At 38.0% G+C, this 22,564-nt stretch overlaps 1 protein-coding gene across 3 annotated transcripts in view; it reads right to left on the bottom strand.

Moving 5' to 3' along the window:
- anln (anillin, actin binding protein) overlaps positions 1 to 22,564 on the bottom strand; it is a 79,239-nt gene that overhangs the window by 6,000 nt on the left and 50,675 nt on the right. For 2 of the 3 annotated variants that reach the window (XM_072915608.1, XM_072915609.1), the window contains exons 13-21: positions 21,563 to 21,748; positions 18,992 to 19,118; positions 18,880 to 18,928; positions 18,640 to 18,693; positions 13,688 to 13,720; positions 12,808 to 12,826; positions 9,171 to 9,283; positions 4,580 to 4,666; positions 2,368 to 2,475 (exon numbers count right to left, since the gene is read on the bottom strand). In XM_072915608.1, coding sequence (XP_072771709.1) covers positions 2,368 to 2,475; positions 4,580 to 4,666; positions 9,171 to 9,283; positions 12,808 to 12,826; positions 13,688 to 13,720; positions 18,640 to 18,693; positions 18,880 to 18,928; positions 18,992 to 19,118; positions 21,563 to 21,748 — 776 coding nt within the window. The remainder of the gene's footprint in view (positions 1 to 2,367; positions 2,476 to 4,579; positions 4,667 to 9,170; positions 9,284 to 12,807; positions 12,827 to 13,687; positions 13,721 to 18,639; positions 18,694 to 18,879; positions 18,929 to 18,991; positions 19,119 to 21,562; positions 21,749 to 22,564) is intronic. The other variant, XM_061982374.2, reaches the window with a different exon arrangement.

Genomic DNA, 22,564 nt, shown 5'->3' with positions numbered 1-22,564 from the left:
TAACAACAAGTATACTTGAAAACAACTACAATACTTATTGTATATTTTAAAACAACTACAATACTTCTTGTGAACAACAAGTATACTTTAAAACAACTACAATACTTCTTATGAACAACAAGTATACTTGAAAACAACTACAATACTTTTTTGTAAACAAGTATACTTGAAAGCAACTACAATACTTCTTAACAAGTATACTATAGAACAACAACAATACTTCTTGTGAACAACAAGTATACTTGAAAACAACTGCAATACTTCTTGTATATTTTAAAACAACTACAATACTTCTGGTGAACAAAAAGTATACTTTTAAAATATACAAAAAGTATTGTAGTTGTTTTAAAGCATACTTGTTGTTCACAAGAAGTATTGTAGCTTTAAAATATGCAAGAAGTATTGCAGTTGTTTCAAACTACAATACTGTTTACAAAAAGGTAATGTGGTTGTTTTAAAGTATACTTGTTTATGAAAAATATTTACCGTACATTGTTTTAAAGTATACTTGTTTATGAAAAATATTGCAGTTGTTTTGAAGTATAGTTGTTTACAAAAAGTAATGTGGTTGTTTTAAAGTATACTTGTCGTCTACAAAAAGTATTGTGTTGTTTTAAAGTATACTTGTTTACAAAAAGTAATTTGGTTGTTAACAAGTATACTTTAAAACATTGTAGTCGTTTTGAAGTAAACAAGTATACTTTAAAAACAACCATATTACTTTTTGTAAACAAGTATACTTCAAAACAACTACAATATTTTTCATAAACAAGTATACTTTAAAACAACTACATTACTTTTTGTGTATACTTAAAAACAACCACATTACTTTTTGTAAACAAGTATACTTCAAAACAACTGCAATATTTTTCATAAACAAGTATACTTTAAAACAACCACATTACTTTTTGTAAAGAAGTATACTTTAAAACAACTAAATTACTTTTTGTGTACAACAAGTATACTTTAAAAACAACGTGAATATTTATTGCAAACAACAAGTACCGTATTTTCCGCACCATAAGCCGCCCTGGGTTATAAGCCGCGCCTTCAATGAACGGCATATTTCAAAACTTTGTCCACCTATAAGCCGCCCCGTGTTATAAGCCGCATCTAACTGCGCTAAAGGAATGTCAAAAAAACAGTCAGATAGGTCAGTCAAACTTTAATAATATATTAAAAACCAGCGTGATGTGGGCGCGCATGGAGTCGTATATCAACATGGACGGAGCTGCGTGAAAAAAGCCACCCGGCCTCTTCGCGTAAACTTAAACTTACCTTAACCACTCGCTCATCTTTTCTTCATCCATCCCTTCGAGTTAGCTTTTATGATGACGCCGGCTGGAAAGGTCTCTTTTGGCAAGGTCTTCCTTTTGAATATCACCATGGGTGGAAGTTTCTGGCCATTCGCATGGCAAGCTAGAACCACAGTGAAGGATGACTTCTCATTCCCTGTGGTGCGAATATTCACCGTACGTGCTCCCGTTGTATCCACAGTGCGGTTCACAGGAATATCAAAAGTCAGTGGAACCTCGTCCATGTTGATAATGTTCTCTGGCCGGATCTTTTTTTCAGCTATCTTGTTTTTACAATATGCACGGAAAGTAGCCAGCTTTTCTTGAAAGTCTTTAGGCAGTTGCTGTGAAATAGTAGTCCGTGTGCGGATGGAGAGATTGCGTCTTTTCATGAACCGGAAACCTGTCGCTTAGTAGGAGCCATTTTGTGGTCTTTACAGATGTAAACACACAAAGGAAATGAAACGTAATATCCGCGCGCTTCTTCTTCTTCTACGGGGGCGGGTGGTTGCTTACAGTAGAAGAAGAAGCGCTTCCTGTTCTATGGGGGCGGGTGCTTACCTTGGCGGTTGCTTGGCGTAGAAGAAGACGCGCTTCCTCTTCTACGGGGAAAAAAGATGGCGGCTGTTTACCGTAGTTGCGAGACCGAAACTTTATGAAAATGAATCTTAATATTAATCCATATATAAAGCGCACCGGGTTATAAGCCGCACTGTCAGCTTTTGAGTAAATTTGTGGTTTTTAGGTGCGGCTAATAGTGCGGAATATACGGTATACTTTATAACAACTCCAATACTTTTTGTAAACCAGCATGTTGTGATTTAAATTAGGATTTTTCTTACATTGTAATTTTGAGTACATTTTGCTTTGTTAACCTTGTGTATTTCATCACCGGAGTATTATGGGTTATTATTATTATGATTATTATAAAGTAAAGGGTGTGTTTACCGTGCGTCTTTTATCACCGGAGTATTATGGGTTATTATTATAGAGTGAAGGGTTTGTTTACCTTGCGCATTTCATCACCGGGGTATTATGGGTTATTATTATTATGATTATTATATTTGTTTACCTTGCGCTTTTCATCATCGGGGTACGTCCAGTAGGAGATGCAGTACCCTGACAAGACGCACCATCTTCTGTGCCAGGCTCCAAAACCGCTAACGTCCTCAAACATTGTCTGCAAAAAGAACAAAACAGCATTAATGAGTCAATGCAAGAGAAATGAAGTCTGAGATAAACATTAGCAGAATTGACAGTAAATGACTTCATGTAATAAAAATAGTTAGTTTTAATTTTAATTTTACTGACCCTTGGCAAAAATATGAATTAATAATGAGCTATTCTATTAGCTATGACAGCAATTAGTTTTGTAAGCAAGAACACAAAGCTGAGGTGGCAATGTTTTTTTCCAGGCACATTGATTGTTTTTATCATCTTTATTTTACAAATTGTATCAAAGTTGCCTCCATTCTTTATTGTATGTACGCTTCACTAACTTTGGACATGTAAAATAAAGTTTTTAAGAAAAAGTTTGGACAAGTAAAATAGTTAGAACATGTAAAATAAAAGTAAAATTAAGTTAATAAAAAAAACGGATGGTCATATAGAATAAAGTCAAATGAACTAAAAAGAAGTTTGGAAATGTTAATTAAAATAAATAAGTATAAATAAAGTTTGGGCTTGTAGGATACAGTTTTGAAAAGTTTGGACATTTAAAATAAAGTTAAAATTAAAAATGTTTAGACATGGAAAATATGACTAAATAAAATATAGTGTAAATAAAGTTAAAAACAAGTTTAGACACGTAAAAGAAAGTATAAATAAAGTTAGAACATATAAAATATAGTTAAAAGTTTTTTAAAAAGTTTGGAAACGTAAAATAGAAAGCATAAATTAAGTTTGGACATGGAGAATAAAGTTTTAAAAAGTTAGGACATGTAAAATAAAGTTAAAATAAAATGTTTGGATATGGAAAATATGACAAAATAAAATAAAGTACCGGTATATATAAAGTTAAGACATGTAAAATAAGGTTTAAAAAAAGTTTAGACACGTAAGATAAAGTATAAATAAAGTTAGAACATGTAAAATAAAGTTAAAAACAAGTTTAGACATGTAAAAGAAAGTATAAATAAAGTTAGAACATCCATCCATCCATCCATTTTCTACCGCTTATTCCCTTTGGGGTCGCGGGGGGCGCTGGAGCCTATCTCAGCTACAATCGGGCGGAAGGCGGGGTACACCCTAGACAAGTCGCCACCTCATCGCAGGCATTGAAAATGAATTATTGTATTAAATACTATGCCAGACTTTGTGTCCGCGTCTAATTTTTACTTGATTTGCGTACAAAATGTGCCTCATTGGTAGCGTACCTGTTTGGTTAGAACATATAAAATATAATTAAATAAAAGTTTTTTAAAAAGTTTGGAAACGTAAAATAGAAAGCATAAATTAAGTTTGGACATGTAAAATAAAGTATAAATAAAGTTTGGACTTGTACAATAAAGTGTAAATAAAGTTAAGACATGTCAAATAAAGAAAATAAAAAGTTTAGACTTGTAAAATAAAGTATAAATAAAGTTAGAACATGTAAAATAAAGTTAAATAAAAGTTTAAAAAAAGTTTGGAAATGTATAATAAAGTTTAAAAAAGTTTTTAAACATTTAAAATAAAATGTTTAGATATGGAAAATATGACTAAATAAAAGTTTAACAAAAGTTTAGACACGTAAAATAAAGTATAAATAAAGTTAGAACATGTCAAATAAAGTTAAATAAAAGTTTTAAAAAAAGTTTGGAAATGTAAAAGAAAAAGTATAAATAAAGTTTGGACTTGTACAATAAAGTGTAAATAAATTTTGGACATGTAAAATAAAGTTAAATAAAAACATTTTAAAATTGGATAAGGACAAGACAATAAAATGCAATAAAGTATAAATGAAGTTTGAACATGTAGAATTAAGTTTTAAAAAGTTTGGACATGTAAATGAGAGTATAAGTATAGTTTGGACATGTACAATAAAGTTAAAGTAAAAAAAAAAAAAGTGTGGACAAGTAAAATTCCTTACGTGTGTGCACATGAGAAGCATGATTGACAGCCTGAACGCCAATCATCGTATTTGCTCTGTTTTTTACAAAGTCTAACCAATATAGCAATTATTTGTTACATCTGTCCTCCTAAAGTGATACTGCTAACATACAGCATGTTCCAAGTCTTGTATCAGATGTCACCTTCTGCAACTTTTTCAAATAAATGGAGACCATTTCAGGGCTTGCACTCACCAGGAAGCCCTTTTCCTCCACGTTGCATCCAACCTCACACTGCATCTTCAGGTAGACGTGTCCTTCCAGAGGACACAAGAACGGCACCTTGAACATAAAACAGATGTACTCGCTTATTAAAAGCATTCCTTTTTTATTTGCTCTTTCACCATCATTTGCTCTATTATTAGAAATGTCCACTCAATGCTGGTGATGAAATACACCACCCAGTGAAGTTGTCACGTTGTGTAAATGGTAAATAAAAAGAGAATACAACAAATCCTTTTCAACTTATATTCAATTGAATAGACTGCAAAGACAAGATATTTCATGTTCACACTGAGAAACTTCTTTTTTTTTTTGCAAATAATCATTAACTTAGAATTTAATGGCAGCAACACATTGCAAAAAAGCATTTTTACCACTGTGTTACATGGCCTTTCCTTTTAACAACACTCAGTAAAGGTTTGGGAACTGAGGAGACACATTTTTGAAGTGGAATTCTTTCCCATTCTTGCTTGATGTACAGCTGAAGTTGTTCAACAGTCTCCCTTCTCATATTTTAGCCTTCATAATGCACCACACATTTTCAATGGGAGACAGGTCTGGACTACAGGCAGGCCAGTCTAGTACCCGCACTCTTTTACTATGAAGCCACGTTGATGTAACACGTGGCTTGGCATTGTCTTGCTGAAATAAGCAGGGGCGTCCATGGTAACGTTGCTTTGATGGCAACATATGTTGCTCCAAAACCTGTATGTACCTTTCAGCATTAATGGCGCCTTCACAGATGTGTAAGTTACCCATGCCTTGGGCACTAATACACCCCCATACCATCACACATGCTGCCTTTTACACTCTGTGCCTAGAACAGTCCGGATGGTTCTTTTCCACTTTGGTCCGGAGGACACCACGTCCACAGTTTCCAAAAACAATTTGAAATGTGGACTCGTCAGACCACAGAACACTTTTCCACTTTGCATCAGTCCATCTTAGATGAGCTCGGGCCCAGCGGAGCATTTCTGGGTGTTGTTGATAAATGGTTTTGGCTTTGCATAGTAGAGTTGTAACTTGCACTTACAGATGTAGCGACAAACTGCGGTTACTGACAGTGGGTTTCTGAAGTGTTCCTGAGCCCATGTGGTGATATCCTTTACACACTGAAGTCGCTTTTTGATGCAGTACCGCCTGTGTGATTGAAGGTCACGGGCATTGCCGCTTACGTGCAGTGATTTCTCCAGATTCTCTGAACAATTTGATGATATTACAGAGCGTAGATGGTGAAATCCCTAAATTCCTTGCAATAGCTTGTTGAGAAATGTTGTTCTTAGACTGTTGGAAAATTTGCTCAGGCATTTGTTGACAAAGTGGTGACCCTCGCCCCATCCTTGTTTGTGAATGACTGAGCATTTCATGGAAGCTGCTTTTATACCCAATCATGGCACCCACCTGTTCCCAATTAGCCTGATCACCTGTGGGATGTTCCACATACCGTATTTTCCGCACTATTAGCCGCACCTAAAAACCACAAATTTACTCAAAAGCTGACAGTGCGGCTTTTAACCCGGTGCGCTTTATATATGGATTAATATTAAGATTCATTTTCATAAAGTTTCGGTCTCGCAACTACGGTAAACAGCCGCCATCTTTTTTCCCCGTAGAAGAGGAAGTGCTTCTTCTTCTACGCAAGCAACCGCCAAGGTAAGCACCCGCCCCCATAGAACAGGAAGCGCTTCTTCTTCTACTGTAAGCAACCACCCGCCCGCGTAGAAGAAGAAAAAGCGCGCGGATATTACCGTACGTTTCATTTCCTTTGTGTGTTTACATCTGTAAAGACCACAAAATGGCTCCTACTAAGCGACAGGTTTCCGGTTCATGAAAAGACGCAATCTCTCCATCCGCACACGGATTACTATTTCACAGCAACTGCCTAAAGACTTTCAAGAAAAGCTGGCTACTTTCCGTGCATATTGTAAAAACAAGATAGCTGAAAAAAAGATCCGGCCAGAGAACATTATCAACATGGACGAGGTTCCACTGACTTTTGATATTCCTGTGAACCGCACTGTGGATACAACGGGAGCACGTACGGTGAATATTCGCACCACAGGGAATGAGAAGTCATCCTTCACTGTGGTTCTAGCTTGCCATGCTAATGGCCAGAAACTTCCACCCATGGTGATATTCAAAAGGAAGACCTTGCCAAAAGAGACCTTTCCAGCCGGCGTCATCATAAAAGCTAACTCGAAGGGATGGATGAAGAAAAGATGAGCGAGTGGTTAAGGTAAGTTTAAGTTTACGCGAAGAGGCCGGGTGGCTTTTTTCACGCAGCTCCGTCCATGTTGATATACGACTCCATGCGCGCCCACATCACGCTGGTTTTTAATATATTATTAAAGTTTGACTGACCTATCTGACTGTTTTTTTGACATTCCTTTAGCGCAGTTAGATGCGGCTTACAACACGGGGCGGCTTATAGGTGGACAAAGTTTTGAAATATGCCGTTCATTGAAGGCGCGGCTTATAACCCAGGGCGCCTTATGGTGCGGAAAATACGGTAAGTCTTTGATGAGCATTCCTCAACTTTCTCAGTCTTTTTTGCCACCTGTGCCAACTTTTTTGAAACATCTTGCAGGCATCAAATTCCAAATGAGCTAATATTTGCAAAAAATAAAGTTTACCAGTTGGAACGTTAAATATCATTTGAATATAAGTTGAAAAGGATTTGTTGTATTCTCTTTTTATTTACCATTTACACAACGTGACAACTTCACTGCTTTTGGGGTTTGTACCTCACATAGAAAACAAATGTTACTCATAATGTGAAAGACGCGTATAAATGGTAAATGTGCTTTTTGAAACAATGTACATGTAACCTAAATTGATATAAAATCACAGAAGCGCTGACGTTTATCGAGTTTATTATTAGCATATTGTGACAAAAACCTCACGTCAGACTTTCGCAACAATTTTTATGCTAAAGCTTGTGGTATTTTGCTTGTTTTACAAGAATTCATAGAAAAATGTAGTAAGGGAATTTGACTTGTAATATTTATTCAATGGATTTAGAAGGAAGCATGAGCTAGTGACAACATTGGGAGTGTTCTTGTGAGCTATTGTCATACCTGCCAACTTTTGAAATCAGAAAAACCTAGTAGCCAGGGTCCAGGGGCCGCAGGGCCCGGTAGGTCCAGGACAAAGTCCTGGTGGGGGGTTCAGGCTTCGCCCCCCCGACGCAAAATGATTATTAGCATTCAGACAGGTTAAAATGTTGCTAAAACCATCACTTTTCTATCAGTCACAGTGACTTTTCAAAACAAAAATATTACAGCAAAAATCATATGGGTTGATTGACATGTTTATTCTGTAAGCTAACTTCAATAGTTTGAAATTATTTTGACAGTTAATGCCAGTTATCCTGTCAACCTTTCACAAGACTTCAATTTGTTCATTGAAAGTATAAACAGTATAAACACTTTTTACAGTAAACAAATGGTAAAACAGTACTAAACAATTCCATTAAAAAAGAAATTGGTGTCATTATTAACTTTCTGTCCAAGCTTGTATAATCTACTGCCTTGTTCAATTGTATAAAATATTCTGTGCCTAAAATTCACATTTCTATCACAATTATCATACTGTAAACATGGTAAGCTAACTTCATTAAAATTAATAGTCCTGTCAATAGCATGGAATAACAATTCAAATGTAGCTTTTTTTGTAAGCCTTTCAAAAGAATTCAAAATATGAAAAATTAATGAAAATTAATTTAAGCCATCAGACACTTGAAAAGTGGCACATCACATCTCTAATGTAATCATTTGAACTTTTCAACAGAAATAGCACTGCAAAAATATTAAGGACATACTTCTGTATTTTGGTAGTTATGCTGTCAACATTTAACAAGATTTCTTGAAAGCATAAATAGTATAAACACTTTTAACAGTATAACAGTACTAAACAATTCCAATAGATAACATTGGTGTCATTACCTTTTTGTGGCTAAAATCCGAAAAACGTTGAAAGTTTTCCACTTGTATCGCTAGCAACGGCATTAGACTTGTGTTTTTTTGTCCCAACGTGGTCTTTTACATCGCTAATTCCTCCGTGTCCGATCGAAAAATCTTGTCTGCACAAGGTGCAATTCGAGTAGTTTTCACCCTTTTTGGAACGGATAATTATTCCTGGATAGGCTTTTGAATATTCTTCACGGAATGACTGCAGTTTTCTTTTCGGTTTAAGACTCGTATGCGATTTTTCTCCGGCTGATTCCATGATCGTTCGCTCGTTTGGAAACAATGGCAACAGGTGCCTCGTGCTTGGCAGCGGTGCTATAAATAGCCTCGCGCATGGCATTCGGAATGGCTCGATAGGAAGTTACGGGAAGCAGGTCGAATGTCATTGTTGTTACGCGATTTCGTGAATAAAACTTTAAAAAAAAAAATTTTTTTTAATTAATGAAAAACCGTATTTTTTATCACTGCAACCGTAACCCGGAATAGGTTGATGAAAACCGTACTAATTACGGGAAAACCGGAGTAGTTGGCAGGTATGTATTGTGTCAAAGATACTTGAGAGCGGGACAAATATGGAAGAAGAAAGGCTGCATTACCTTCTCTAAGGGAAACTTGCTCTTCCCAATGGAAGAAAGTGTGAGCTTGTGAGATCCAACCAGGACAAAGTTGCTGCTTCGAACGGCGTTAGGACCTCCTGGACTGGCAACAACTAGGAAGAAACAATTTGCTTTCATCAGTCACAAATAACGTAAACAATACAACGTAAACCGTTGGCCAACCAAAAAGTAACCACAGAACACTATACGACCAACCAAAAAGTAACCACAGAACACGATACGACTATACGGTATACAGGTAAAAGCCAGTAAATTAGAATATTTTGAAAAACTTGATTTATTTCAGTAATTGCATTCAAAAGGTGTAACTTGTACATTATATTTATTCATTGCACACAGACTGACGCATTCAAATGTTTATTTCATTTAATTTTGATGATTTGAAGTGGCAACAAATGAAAATCCAAAATTCCGTGTGTCACAAAATTAGAATATTACTTAAGGCTAATACAAAAAAGGGATTTTTAGAAATGTTGGCCAACTGAAAAGTATGAAAATGAAAAATATGAGCATGTACAATACTCAATACTTGGTTGGAGCTCCTTTTGCCTCAATTACTGCGTTAATGCGGCGTGGCATGGAGTCGATGAGTTTCTGGCACTGCTCAGGTGTTATGAGAGCCCAGGTTGCTCTGATAGTGGCCTTCAACTCTTCTGCGTTTTTGGGTCTGGCATTCTGCATCTTCCTTTTCACAATACCCCACAGATTTTCTATGGGGCTAAGGTCAGGGGAGTTGGCGGGCCAATTTAGAACAGAAATACCATGGTCCGTAAACCAGGCACGGGTAGATTTTGCGCTGTGTGCAGGCGCCAAGTCCTGTTGGAACTTGAAATCTCCATCTCCATAGAGCAGGTCAGCAGCAGGAAGCATGAAGTGCTCTAAAACTTGCTGGTAGACGGCTGCGTTGACCCTGGATCTCAGGAAACAGAGTGGACCGACACCAGCAGATGACATGGCACCCCAAACCATCACCCAACCATGCAAATTTTGCATTTCCTTTGGAAATCGAGGTCCCAGAGTCTGGAGGAAGACAGGAGAGGCACAGGATCCACGTTGCCTGAAGTCTAGTGTAAAGTTTCCACCATCAGTGATGGTTTGGGGTGCCATGTCATCTGCTGGTGTTGGTCCACTCTGTTTCCTGAGATCATTTGTTGCCACTTCAAATCATCAAAATTAAATGAAATAAACATTTGAATGCATCAGTCTGTGTGCAATGAATAAATATAATGTACAAGTTACACCTTTTGAATGCAATTACTGAAATAAATCAAGTTTTTCAAAATATTCTAATTTACTGGCTTTTACCTGTAGTGTTCTGTGGTTACTTTTTGGTTGGCCAAGCGGACGTGACGACAGGCTGTCCCCACTCAGATCCGCACGGACCGGGAGGGGGCGTGCCTTAAGTCCGGCTGGAAATCGGGAGAAATTTGGGAGAATGGTTGTCCCGGGGAGAGGCAGTGAAATTCGGGAGGGTTGGCAAGTATGAGATATTCTCACTTCTTTTCTTTTGTCGAGCACAAAGAAAAGAACATTTTAGTTAAATGTAAGTTGTGTCTTGGATCAAAGATCCCGTCTCCTGCCCAAAACAACAATTCAAATCTGCCTGGTTAGGCTCTGTGTATGTCACGTGTGCCTTCCTTAGGCGAAGCCAGCTTTACAGCTATGTTGTTGATTGATTGAAACTTTTATTAGTAGATTCCGTACATTTGACCACTAAATGGTAACACCCAAATAAGTTTTTTAACTTGTTTAAGTCGGGGTCCACTGATTCATGATACAGATATATACTATCATCATAATACAGTCATCACACAAGATAATCATCAGGGTATATACATTGAATTATTTACATTATTTACAATCCGGGGTGTGGGATGTGGACGGGGGGGTTAGGTTTGGTTGATATCAACACTTCAGTCATCAACAATTGCATCATCAGAGAAATGGACAGTGAAACAGTGTAGGACTGACTTGGTAGGATATGTACAGCAAGTAGTGGACACAGAGAGAGAGATCAGAAAGTATAAGAACAAATGTCTACATTTGATTATTTACAATCCGAAGAGGTATTATGTGGAAGGGAGGGTGTTAGTTTAGGGTTGTAGTTGCCTGGAGGTGTTCTTTTAGTGCGGTTTTGAAGGAGGATAGAAATGCCCTTTCTTTTACACCTGTTGGGAGTGCATTTCACATTGATGTGGCATAGAAAGAGAATGAGTTAAGACCTTTGTTAGTTTGGAACCTGGGTTTAACGTGGTTAGTGTTAGTGTTATTATGCTGTTTGTTACTTATGTATGTTATGTTGCAGCTATTTAAAATAGTTTTGTCAATTTGTTCTGGCCTGAAATAAATTGGCCCTTTGAAACATATCTTTGTCTTTGTGTGTTGTATGTAGAGCACATTGCTTAAAGTTAAAGTTAAAGTTAAAGTACCAATGATTGTCACACACACACTAGGTGTGGCGAAATTACTCTCTGCATTTGACCCATCACCCTTGATCACCCCCTGGGAGGTGAGGGGAGCAGTGGGCTGCAGCGGTGGCCGCGCCCGGGAATCATTTTTGGTGATTTAACCCCCAATTCCAACCCTTGATGCTGAGTGCCAAGCAGGGAGGTAATGGGTCCCATTTTTATAGTCTTTGGTTTGACTCGGCCGGGGTTTGAACTCACGACCTACCGATCTCAGGGCGGACACTCCACTAGGCCACTTAGCAGAGTTCAGTGATGCAAATGTATGTCAAGTTGATCAACACATTGTATTATTCTCCAGTGCAATAACAGTACTGAAATGATAATGATAATGGGAGCTTTAAAAACAAAAAGTAGAAGAAGTAACTAAATAGTTGCTTTTCACAGTAACGCATTACTTTTTGGTGTAAGTAACTGAGTTACTTTTGAAATAAAGTAACTAGTAACTGTAACTAGTTACTGGTTTTCAGTAACTAAACCAACACTGGTAACGATACAATAAAATAGTAAACATACAAGACAACTTGTCTTTTAGTAGTAAGTAAACAAAGACTCCTAATTAGTCTGCTGACGTATGCAGTAACATATTGTGTCATTTATACACCTATTATTTTGTACACATTATGAGGGACAAACTGTAAAAATAGATTATTAATCGACTTGTTCTTTTACTGTTAATATCTGCTTATTTTCTCTTTTAACATGTTCTATCTACACTACACTTATTCTTCTCTTCTTTAATACTTTACATTAATTTTGGATGATACCACAAAATTTGGGTATCAATCCGATACCAAGTAGTTACAGGATCATACATTGGTCATATTCAAAGTCCTCATGTGTCCAGGGACGTATTTACCGAGTTTATAAACATAATATACTTTTTTTTTAAACGAAAGAAGATGTTGTGATGCCAAAAAATTATCGACATAATCGTAGTAGTTTTGACAAGATAATGAATCAAATGGGAGTAAAAAATACAGCAGATGTAATCAGGTTAAAAAATGATTACAATAAATAAATTACTAAGAAGATAAATGAAAACAAATGAATAGAAAACAAAATAGTTGAAGTGATTAAATAAGAATGAAAACAAATAAATCTCGGTGTATAGAAGAATATTTTGCATTTCCTTCATTTGTTGGACATACCTGGTGTTTGGCTGCTTTTCTGGAAAACAAAAGACATGTGCATGTGTCAGCTGATTATTGATTTGATTGACAAATACACCTTAAACATGTTTTTGTTGCCATTCAGTGGATGAACATGCCACTAAACACAGAGAGGTTATCTCTAGAGCAGTACACCCATCTTAAAGACCCACTTTAAAATAATGTCGCGTAGTAGGCTTAAGTATTCATTAAAACCAAGGAAGAGGTTGTATTAAGCAAGTATATTCATTATTTTTGGCCACTGTAACATTACACACAGTTTGAACATCAATCAATCAATGTTTACTTATATAGCCCTAAATCACCAGTGTCTCAAAGGGCTGCACAAGCCACAACCACATCCTCGGCTCAGATTCCACATCAGAGCAAGGAAAAACTCAACCCAATGGGATGACAACAAGAAACCTTGGAAGGGACCGCAGATGTGGGGTTCTGGGTATTTGTTCTGTTGTGTTACGCTGCGAAATGTGTTTGTCATTCTTGTTTGGTGTGGGTTCACAGTATGGTGCATATTTGTAACAATGTTAAAGTTGTTTATACGGCCACCCTCAGTGTGACCTGTATGGCTGTTGATCAAGTATGTCTTGCAATCACTTTCGTGTGTATGTAGAAGCCGCATACAACATGTGACTGGGCCGGTACGCTGTTTGTATGGTGGAAAAGCGGACGCGTCGACAGGTTGTAGAGGACGCTAAAGGCAGTGCCATCACGGCATGCCCTTAATATTGTTGTCCGGGTGAAAATCGGGAGAATGGTTGCCCCGGGAGATTTTCGGGAGGGGCACTGAAATTCGGGAGTCTCCCGGAAAAATTGGGAGGGTTGACAGTGTACGGAAAAGTAATTGTCAAAAAAAACTTACTGTGATGGCCAGAAATCTCTTTGGGGTTATTGCCTGAAAATGAAGAGAATGATTGATGAATTTGCTTGGAATGGTAAAAAAGCTGGAGGATACAGTAGGTAGTATTACTAGTGTTACTACTGGAGCAGCAGACAGCCAAAGTACAGTAAATATCTGTGGAATCGTTTCAGACCAGGGGTGTCCAAACTACGACCCGCAGGCAATTTGGCCGGCGAGACGCCATGAGTTTCATAAAAGATCTTAATGCATACATTTTAATAGTCTGACAATTTTCATGCTGCTTTTTTGCCATCAAGAGGACACTATGAATAATTCCGGTCAATTACATTTAATTATGCATTGAATGCACACATGTGCAGCATTTTTTACTTATATGACCCAATGCAAACAACCTTCCCTCGTCATGGTGCAAAGAAGAAAATGTCAGCACAAAATATCCATGCACCATAAAAAAACAATCTAAATTGCACCCATTTAAAACCTTTACAAAGGCATGATGGGACAAATGCAAAACACTCCACACTTATCCATGTTTGGCACAATACAGCTGCTTGATATTTCTGATTGTTACAAAACTCTAAGGAGGTTGTCACGGAAGTAAACAAGGAAGATATATATATATATAAATATATATATATATATATAGACAGAGATATACATATACGTATATATGTGTGTGTGTATATATATATAGTTTCTATACATATATATATATATATACATATATATATATAAATAAATAAATAAATATATATATATATATATATATATATATATATATATATGTATGTATATGTATAAATACTTTACATGCAGTCGGCTTTCGGCCCTCGACCAAATGTTTTTATTCCAATGAGGCCCCCAGGTCAAAATGTTTGGACGCCCCTGACTTAGACTGTGCACACTGAGCTAAAAGTTGTCTGATAAATACTGCAACTAGTGTTGTCCCGATACCAATATTTTGGTACCGGTACCAAAATACTTTGATACTTTTCTAAATAAAGGGGACCACAATAAAATTGCATTATTGGCTTTATTTTTAACAAAAAATCTTACGGTACATTAAACATATGTTTATTATTGCAAGTTTGTAACGATACAATTAAATAGTAAACATACAAGACATCTTGTCTTTTAGTAGTAATTAAACAAACAATGACTCCTAATTAGTCTGCTGACGTATGCAGTAACATAATGTGTCATTTATACACCTATTATTTTGTACACATTATGAGGGACAAACTGTAAAAATTGATTATTAATCCACTTGTTCATTCACTGTTAATATCTGCTTATTTTCTCTTTTAACATGTTCTATCTACACGTCTGTTAAAATGTACCGTAATAATCACTTATTCTTCTCTTCTTTGATCCATCCATCCATTTTCTACCGCTTTTCCCTTTTGGGGTCGCTGGAGCCAATCTCAGCTGCATTCGGGCGGTAGGCGGGGTACACCCTGGACAAGTCGCCACCTCATCGCAGCTCTTCTTTGATACTTTACATTAGTTTTGGATGATACCACAAATTTGGGTATCAATCCGATACCAAGTAGTTACAGGATCATACATTGGTCATATTCAAAGTCCTCGTGTGTCCAGGGACGTATTTACTGACTTTATAAACATAATATACATTTTTTAAAAGCGAAAGAAGATGTTGTGATGCCAAAAAACATCGACATAATCGTAGTAGTATCGACTAGATATGCTACTGTACTTGGTATCATGACAGTGGATGTCAGGTGTAGATCCACCCATGGCGTTTGTTTACATTGTGACGGCGGTGAGCTATTGTATCCTCCTACGGTGTGTAGTGAATAGAGATGCGCGGATAGGCAATTATTTCATCCGCAACCGCATCACAAAAGTCGTCAACCATCCGCCATCCACCCGAACTAACATTTAATCAAAACCGCACCCGCCCGCCATCCGCCCGTTGTTATATATCTAATATAGACGATGCAAGGCATTAGTGAGGTTATAAAGCTTTTGCCTGTTAAAGAAAGGAGACTGATCCAATGCAGCAGAGACATTCAATGCGTGCCACGCTGTCACGGCCCAGACGCACACCAGTGCGCAATCATCTGGGAGCCGCGCTGAGCGCACCTCCAAGCGCGCTCGCGCCACTCAAACTGCTGCAGGCAGCTGCGTTCTATCTTGTTTTAACATCCTGTGGCACTCTTCTGGGATCACGGCGGACAAAACTGCTCATGCTCAGGGTGTTTGTGGAGGTTCGGGGTTTTGCACAAATGTGATGCGCCATGTTAGATGTCCCGGTTTTGTGACTGTCGTAGACATAAACAGCGTCGCAGCTCTTGCAAATCACGTAGCCAGCATTACTATCATCCTGATTTACAACCTCATAAAAACGAGTCCACCCTGAACTTTTCTGGCCTTTTTTCCCCCTGGTCTTTAGTATTCCCTTTTTTAGTTTGTCGCGTACCACGTTTGCTGGCGGCGTTGCCATCTCTTTTTTTTTTCTTCTTCTGTTGTGGCATATGCTGCAGGTGCCTGCTCGTTTTTCGTATGTGGGTAACAACATTTAACTATGTATATATATTTCCGAATTGGTTTAACTGCCAAACGCCTGAATCTATTTAAAATCTAATTTTTTTTAATTTCAACCGCCCGACCCGACCCGACCCGCGGATAAAATCAAATTTTTTTTTATTTCAACCGCCCGACCCGCGGATAATCCGCGGACTCCGCGGTTGTGTCCGCAAACCGCGCATCTCTAGTAGTGAAGCATGTTTAGCTATGCCTCGTCCTCCAGTGATAATGATACTTGTAAGAAACTTACTTTATTTGTCGCCATGGAGGCGAGGATTAGTGATTTAGAAGTAGCTAAAACACTGCCGACTGTGGATGGACTTTAGCTGATAGCTACCTAGCCATGTCTTAAAGCACCTCTTCCTGAGGGTGTTTCAGTTTTATAACTTCACTTTTATCTTTACTTTTTAAGCCAAAATGCTTCCGTTCTCCCTTTTCTGTCTAAACACTGTGTCTACTTGTAAGTACTCTGTGTGTGCGCGCTGCCGAACACGCTCCTCTGCTCGTAAAACCAGCAATGACACGACATGACGGCGAAGGGGGCGCGGGCGGACCGGTACTTTTCAGAGACGGTATAGTACCGAATATGATTCATTAGTATGGCAGTACTACATACCTGCCAACTTTTGAAATCAGAAAAACCTAGTAGCCAGGGTCCAGGGGCCGCAGGCCCCGGTAGGTCCAGGACCTGCGCGACACCCTTTTGCGCACACGTGGTGCCTTTTTGCGCGCGCGCGGTGCCTTTCTGTGCGCGCGCCGTCTCGGTCTGTGCGCTCTCTGTGTAGTCCTGGCATCTCTCCTCGCGCTGTCATGTTTCTTTTTGGCACTTTGGGGGCGGGTATGCTTAGACGGCCCCTCCTTTCTGATTGGCTCTGAGCATTTTTCATATGACCAATCATTCTCCAGCGTAGCAACGTTGTAGCCATCTTACCTCGGACAGCTAGCCTCAATCATTACATTGATGTCAATGGTACATGTACTAATTACATTACCATAACTTGCTCTAATTTTCGACCAATTTACAAATGGTTTGCCTTGTTACAAATCTTATTACATGTACATATGACATAGGATGCTGTACCTGTTGAAATTACCTATTTCGCTTTAAAAAAAAAAAGACTTAATTGTGCAACATAGTTGTGTAGGGTCAGTGTTAGTCAGTTCTCTGATTGTTTTAAACTGTTTCAGAATACATTATTAAAAGGCTATTTTTAACATTTTAAAAACAAAATTCAAAGATTATTTCATTAATTTTATGGCTGAATCAAAAGAAATTCCATAAATTAGAAATCAAATGTTCAAGAAGAAGTGAAAATATAAAATAATGTTATGGTTGGATGTTATTGCTGGTGGACCAGTTCTGGCTGAAAGATGTGATTATGGTATTTGTTGTCTTCTCGCAAAAGGGTGTCGCGCGCGCACACTAAGTGGAGAATCAGCGCGCGATAACAGTTTTTATGCGCTCGGATTTTTGGCACTAATGTGACGCCATATTTTCCCGTTTTGTTTCACTCCTCGTCATCAGCTCGCCGTTGTTGCTTTTTTTTTTCTTTTCCTGTTAGCATTTCCCAGAATGCCTTGCGGTTCAGGCTCGGCCGTGATAGGTTGAGAGGCCAAAGCCCTTCCTCTGTCTACACCCCCCAGAATGCCGTGTGGTTCCGGCTGGGCAGTTCTTCCTATTTTTTTTTCTAACAGAACTCAGTGAAATTATCGAACGTTCTATCGACCCCATTTTCTATTGATATTGATCACATGTCTATCGCGATATATATTGTTATTGTTTTATCGCCCAGCCCTACCCAACGTGGTCTTTTACATCGCTAATTCCTCCGTGTCCGATCGAAAAATCTTGTCTGCACAAGGTGCAATTCGCGTAGTTTTCACCCTTTTTGGAACGGATAATTATTCCCGGATAGGCTTTTGAATATTCTTCACGGAATGACTGCAGTTTTCTTTTCGGTTTAAGACTCGTTTGCGATTTTTCTCCGGCTGATTCCATGATCGTTCGCTCGTTTGGAAACAATGGCAACTGGTGCCTCGTGCTTGGCAGCGGTGCTATAAATAGCCTCGCGCATGGCATTCGGAATGGCTCGATAGGAAGTTACGGGAAGCAGTGTCGATTGTGATTGTTGTTACGCGATTTCGTGAATAAAACTTAAAAAAAAAAAAAAATGTAATTAATGAAAAACCGTATGTTTTATCACTGCAACCGTAACCCGGAATAGGTTGATGAAAACCGTACTAATTACGGGAAAACCGGAGTAGTTGGCAGGTATGGTACTATACTGATACCGACCGGTATACGCAACATACACAAACGATGGACTTGATTAACATGCTTGGAAATACAATCACTTGTTTTATTGTACCATCTATAATGTACTGCAATATTCTTATCATACCTTTGACTTGCTGCTTTTCTTTTTCTTGTCACCACTCATCTCCACTTTTTGAACCTGAAAGGTGGAAAAGTCAACGCTTCATCCAAGCATTCATCAGAAATAGAAAAGGAAAATTCCAAGAAGCTGGATGAAAAACCTTTTTTACAGAACACTCCAAATAAAAAGCCTCTTGGAAATAGCGTACTTCTTTGTACATACAGTAAATAATAAAGTGTCTATTACAAACATTTGAGTACTTGCCAGGTAATAGATGTCAATGTCAATGCAAAAATCACTGCAGACGTCAGACCTGAAATATCAAAGTAGTGTGAATAATAATCCTATTATCCAATAATCATGTCTTCGATCTTACATGGTGAACTTGGTAGGGAAGGTGAAGGTGTCGCCACTAAGACCACGGTGTGTGCTCACAAGGGGCGTGGCTACCGTCTTTTCTGCTCCACATCCAATCATGATGAAGAAAGAATATTTCACCGATTCTAAAAGCATCGAGACAAGAAAGGAAAAGTCAAACTTTATTTTGCTTTTACAATCATTGTTATATATTTTTTTTTTACACAGTTTACAGTTAACTGTTGTAGTTTTCCTGGTACTTGACCTAGTTTACAGTTAACTGGTGTAGTTGTATCAGTACTTGACCTAGTTTACAGTTAACTGTTGTAGTTGTCTCAGTACTTGACCTAGTTTACAGCTAACCGCTGTAGTTGTCTCAGTACTTGACCTAGTTTACAGTTAACTGTTGTAGTTGTCTCTGTATTTGACCTAGTTTACAGTTAACTGTTGTAGTTGTCTCAGTACTTGACCTAGTTTACAGTTAACTGTTGTAGTTGTCTCAGTACTTGACCTAGTTTACAGTTAACTGTTGTAGTTGTCTCAGTACTTGACCTAGTTTACAGCTAACCGCTGTAGTTGTCTCAGTACTTGACCTAGTTTACAGTTAACTGTTGTAGTTGTCTCTGTATTTGACCTAGTTTACAGTTAACTGTTGTAGTTGTCTCTGTACTTGACCTAGTTTACAGTTAACTGTTGTAGTTGTCTCTGTATTTGACCTAGTTTACAGTTAACTGTTGTAGTTTTCCTGGTACTTGACCTGATTTACAGTTAACTGGTGTAGTTGTCTCGATACTTGACCTAGTTTACAGTTAACTGCTGTAGTTGTCTTGTTACTTGACCTAGTTTACAGTTAACTGCTGTAGTTGTCTCAGTACTTGACCTAGATTACAGTTAACTGTTGTAGTTGTCTCAGTACTTGACCTAGTTTACAGTTAACTGCTGTAGTTTTCCTGGTACTTGACCTAGTTTACAGTTAACTGGTGTAGTTGTCTCTGTATTTGACCTAGTTTACAGTCAATTGGTGTAGTTGTCTCAGACCTTGACCTAGTTTACAGTTAACTGTTGTAGTTGTCACAGTAATTGACCTAGTTTACAGTTAACTGCTGTAGTTTTCCTGGTACTTGACCTGATTTACAGTTAACTGGTGTAGTTGTCTTGATACTTGACCTAGTTTACAGTTAACTGCTGTAGTTTTCCTGGTACTTGACCTAGTTTACACTTAACTAGTGTAGTTGTCCTGCAGTTGACCTAGTTTACAGTTAACTGGTGTAGTTGTCTCTGTATTTGACCTAGTTTACAGTTAACTGCTGTAGTTTTCTTGTTACTTGACCTAGTTTACAGTTAACTGCTGTAGTTGTCTCAGTACTTGACCTAGTTTACACTTAACTGGTGTAGTTGTCTTGATACTTGACCTAGTTTACAGTTAACTACTGTAGTTTTCCTGGTACTTGACCTAGTTTAAGGTTAATTGGTGTAGTTGTCCTGCAGTTGACCTAGTTTACAGTTAACTGTATTAGTTGTTCTGGTACTTGACCTAATTTACAGTTAACTGCTGTAGTTTTCCTGGTACTTGCTTTAGTTTACAGTTAACTGCAGTAGTTTTCCTGGTACTTGACCTGATTTACAGTTAACTGGTGTAGTTGTCTCGATACTTGACCTAGTTTACAGTTATCTGCTGTAGTTTTCTTGTTACTTGACCTAGTTTACAGTTAACTGCTGTAGTTGTCTCAGTACTTGACCTAGTTTACAGTTAACTGCTGTAGTTTTCCTGGTACTTGACCTACTTTACAGTTAACTGTTATAGTTTTCCTGGTACTTGACCTACTTTGCAGTTAACTGGTGTAGTTGTCTCAGTGCTTGACCTAGTTTACATTTAACTGCTGTAGTTTTCCTGGTACCTGACCTAGTTTACAGTTAACTATTGTAGTTTTCCTGGTACTTGACCTAGTTTAAGGTTAACTGGTGTAGTTGTCCTGCAGTTGACCTAGTTTACAGTTAATTGGTGTAATTGTCCAGGGAGTTGACCTAATTTACAGTTAACTGCTGTAGTTTTCCTGGTACTTGCTTTAGTTTACAGTTAACTGCGGTAGTTTTCCTGGTACTTGACCGAGTTTACAGTTAACCGCTGTAGTTTTCCTGGTACTTGACCTAGTTTAAGGTCAACTGGTGTAGTTGTCCTGCAGTTGACCTAGCTTAAGGTTCGCTAGTGTAGTTGTCCTGCAGTTGACCAAGTTTACAGTTAACTGCTGTAGTTTTCCTGGTACTTGACTTAGTTTCCAGTTAACTTGTGTAGTCGCCCTGGTAGTTGACTTAGTTAACAGTTTACTGCTGTAGTTCCAGTAGTTTACAGTTAATCAGTGTATGATTTTCATGGTCAATTACCTAGTTTACAATTAACTAGTTTTCAGTTTACCTTGTTTACAATTAACAAGTGAAGTTTTACTGCTAGGTGAACTAGTTTACAGTTAGTTCTTGTACTTTTCCTTATAGTTGACCTAGTTTACAGTTAACTGCTATACGGTTTTCCTGGTTTACAGGTAGCTGGTGTACAGTTTCCCTGGTTTACAGGTAGCTGGTGTAGTTAGTTTACCTGGCTTATTGGCAATAGCGCAGACAAAGTCAGCCTTGAGAGGCAAGCGGAGTTCCTGCAGCGTGATGGAGCCCTTGGAGGCTGAGATGCCAGCGGGCTGGAGAGGCGGTGGGTTTTTCTTCTGGCCTGCTGGGTTTTCCCCCTTCAGACACTGTAACTCTGTCTTCAGCACCTCCCTCTTTTTGGCTAAAGTCAACAAACAATATGATCATCAAGAGTTTGCCTTCCACAGCAGCAATCAACTGAAAATGTTCATTTGGAGCATAACGTTGTATTCATGTTATTTATATCTCAGACCAGCTGGGAGATATAATCCCAGCATGCCCTAGGTCGGGGGTCAGCAACCCGCGGCTCTCGCGCTAAGGTTAAGCGCCGCCCTAGTGGCTCCCTGGAGCATTTTTAAAAAAGGATTGAAAATGGAAAAAGATGTGGGAAAAATAATGTTTTTGTTTTAGTATGATTGTTATAAAGCCCGCTGTTTAATATGTTTGTGTGTATGCTTCACTGATGAGAGTATTTGATGAACATCGTTTAGTCCTACTTATTTCGACGGTTCTTGAACTCACCATAGTGTGGGCTCTGACGCAACAGTTTGTTTACATGTAAAATCTTCCACTCTTTTGTCTCATTTAGTCCACCAAAAGTTTTATGCTGTGCATAAAAGGTGCGCTTTGTTGACATTATTGACTTGTTGGAGTGCTAATCAGGCATATTTGCTCAGTGCATGACTGCAAGCATATCAATGCTAACATGCTATATAGGCAGAGGTGGGTAGAGTAGCCAGAAATTGTACTCAAGTAAGAGTACTGTTAGTTTAGAGATTTATTACTCAAGTAAAAGTAATGAGTAGTCACCCAAATATTTACTTGAGTAAAAGTAAAAAGTATGTTGTGAAAAAACTACTCAAGTACTGAGTAACTGATGAGTAACATACACACACATATCATATATATATATATATATATATATATATATATATATATATATATACACATACATTGA

The sequence above is a fragment of the Nerophis lumbriciformis genome, linkage group LG21 (genome assembly GCF_033978685.3).
Source record: "Nerophis lumbriciformis linkage group LG21, RoL_Nlum_v2.1, whole genome shotgun sequence".
NCBI lineage: Eukaryota > Metazoa > Chordata > Actinopteri > Syngnathiformes > Syngnathidae > Nerophis > Nerophis lumbriciformis.
This window is presented reverse-complemented; position numbering and strand designations above follow the sequence as displayed.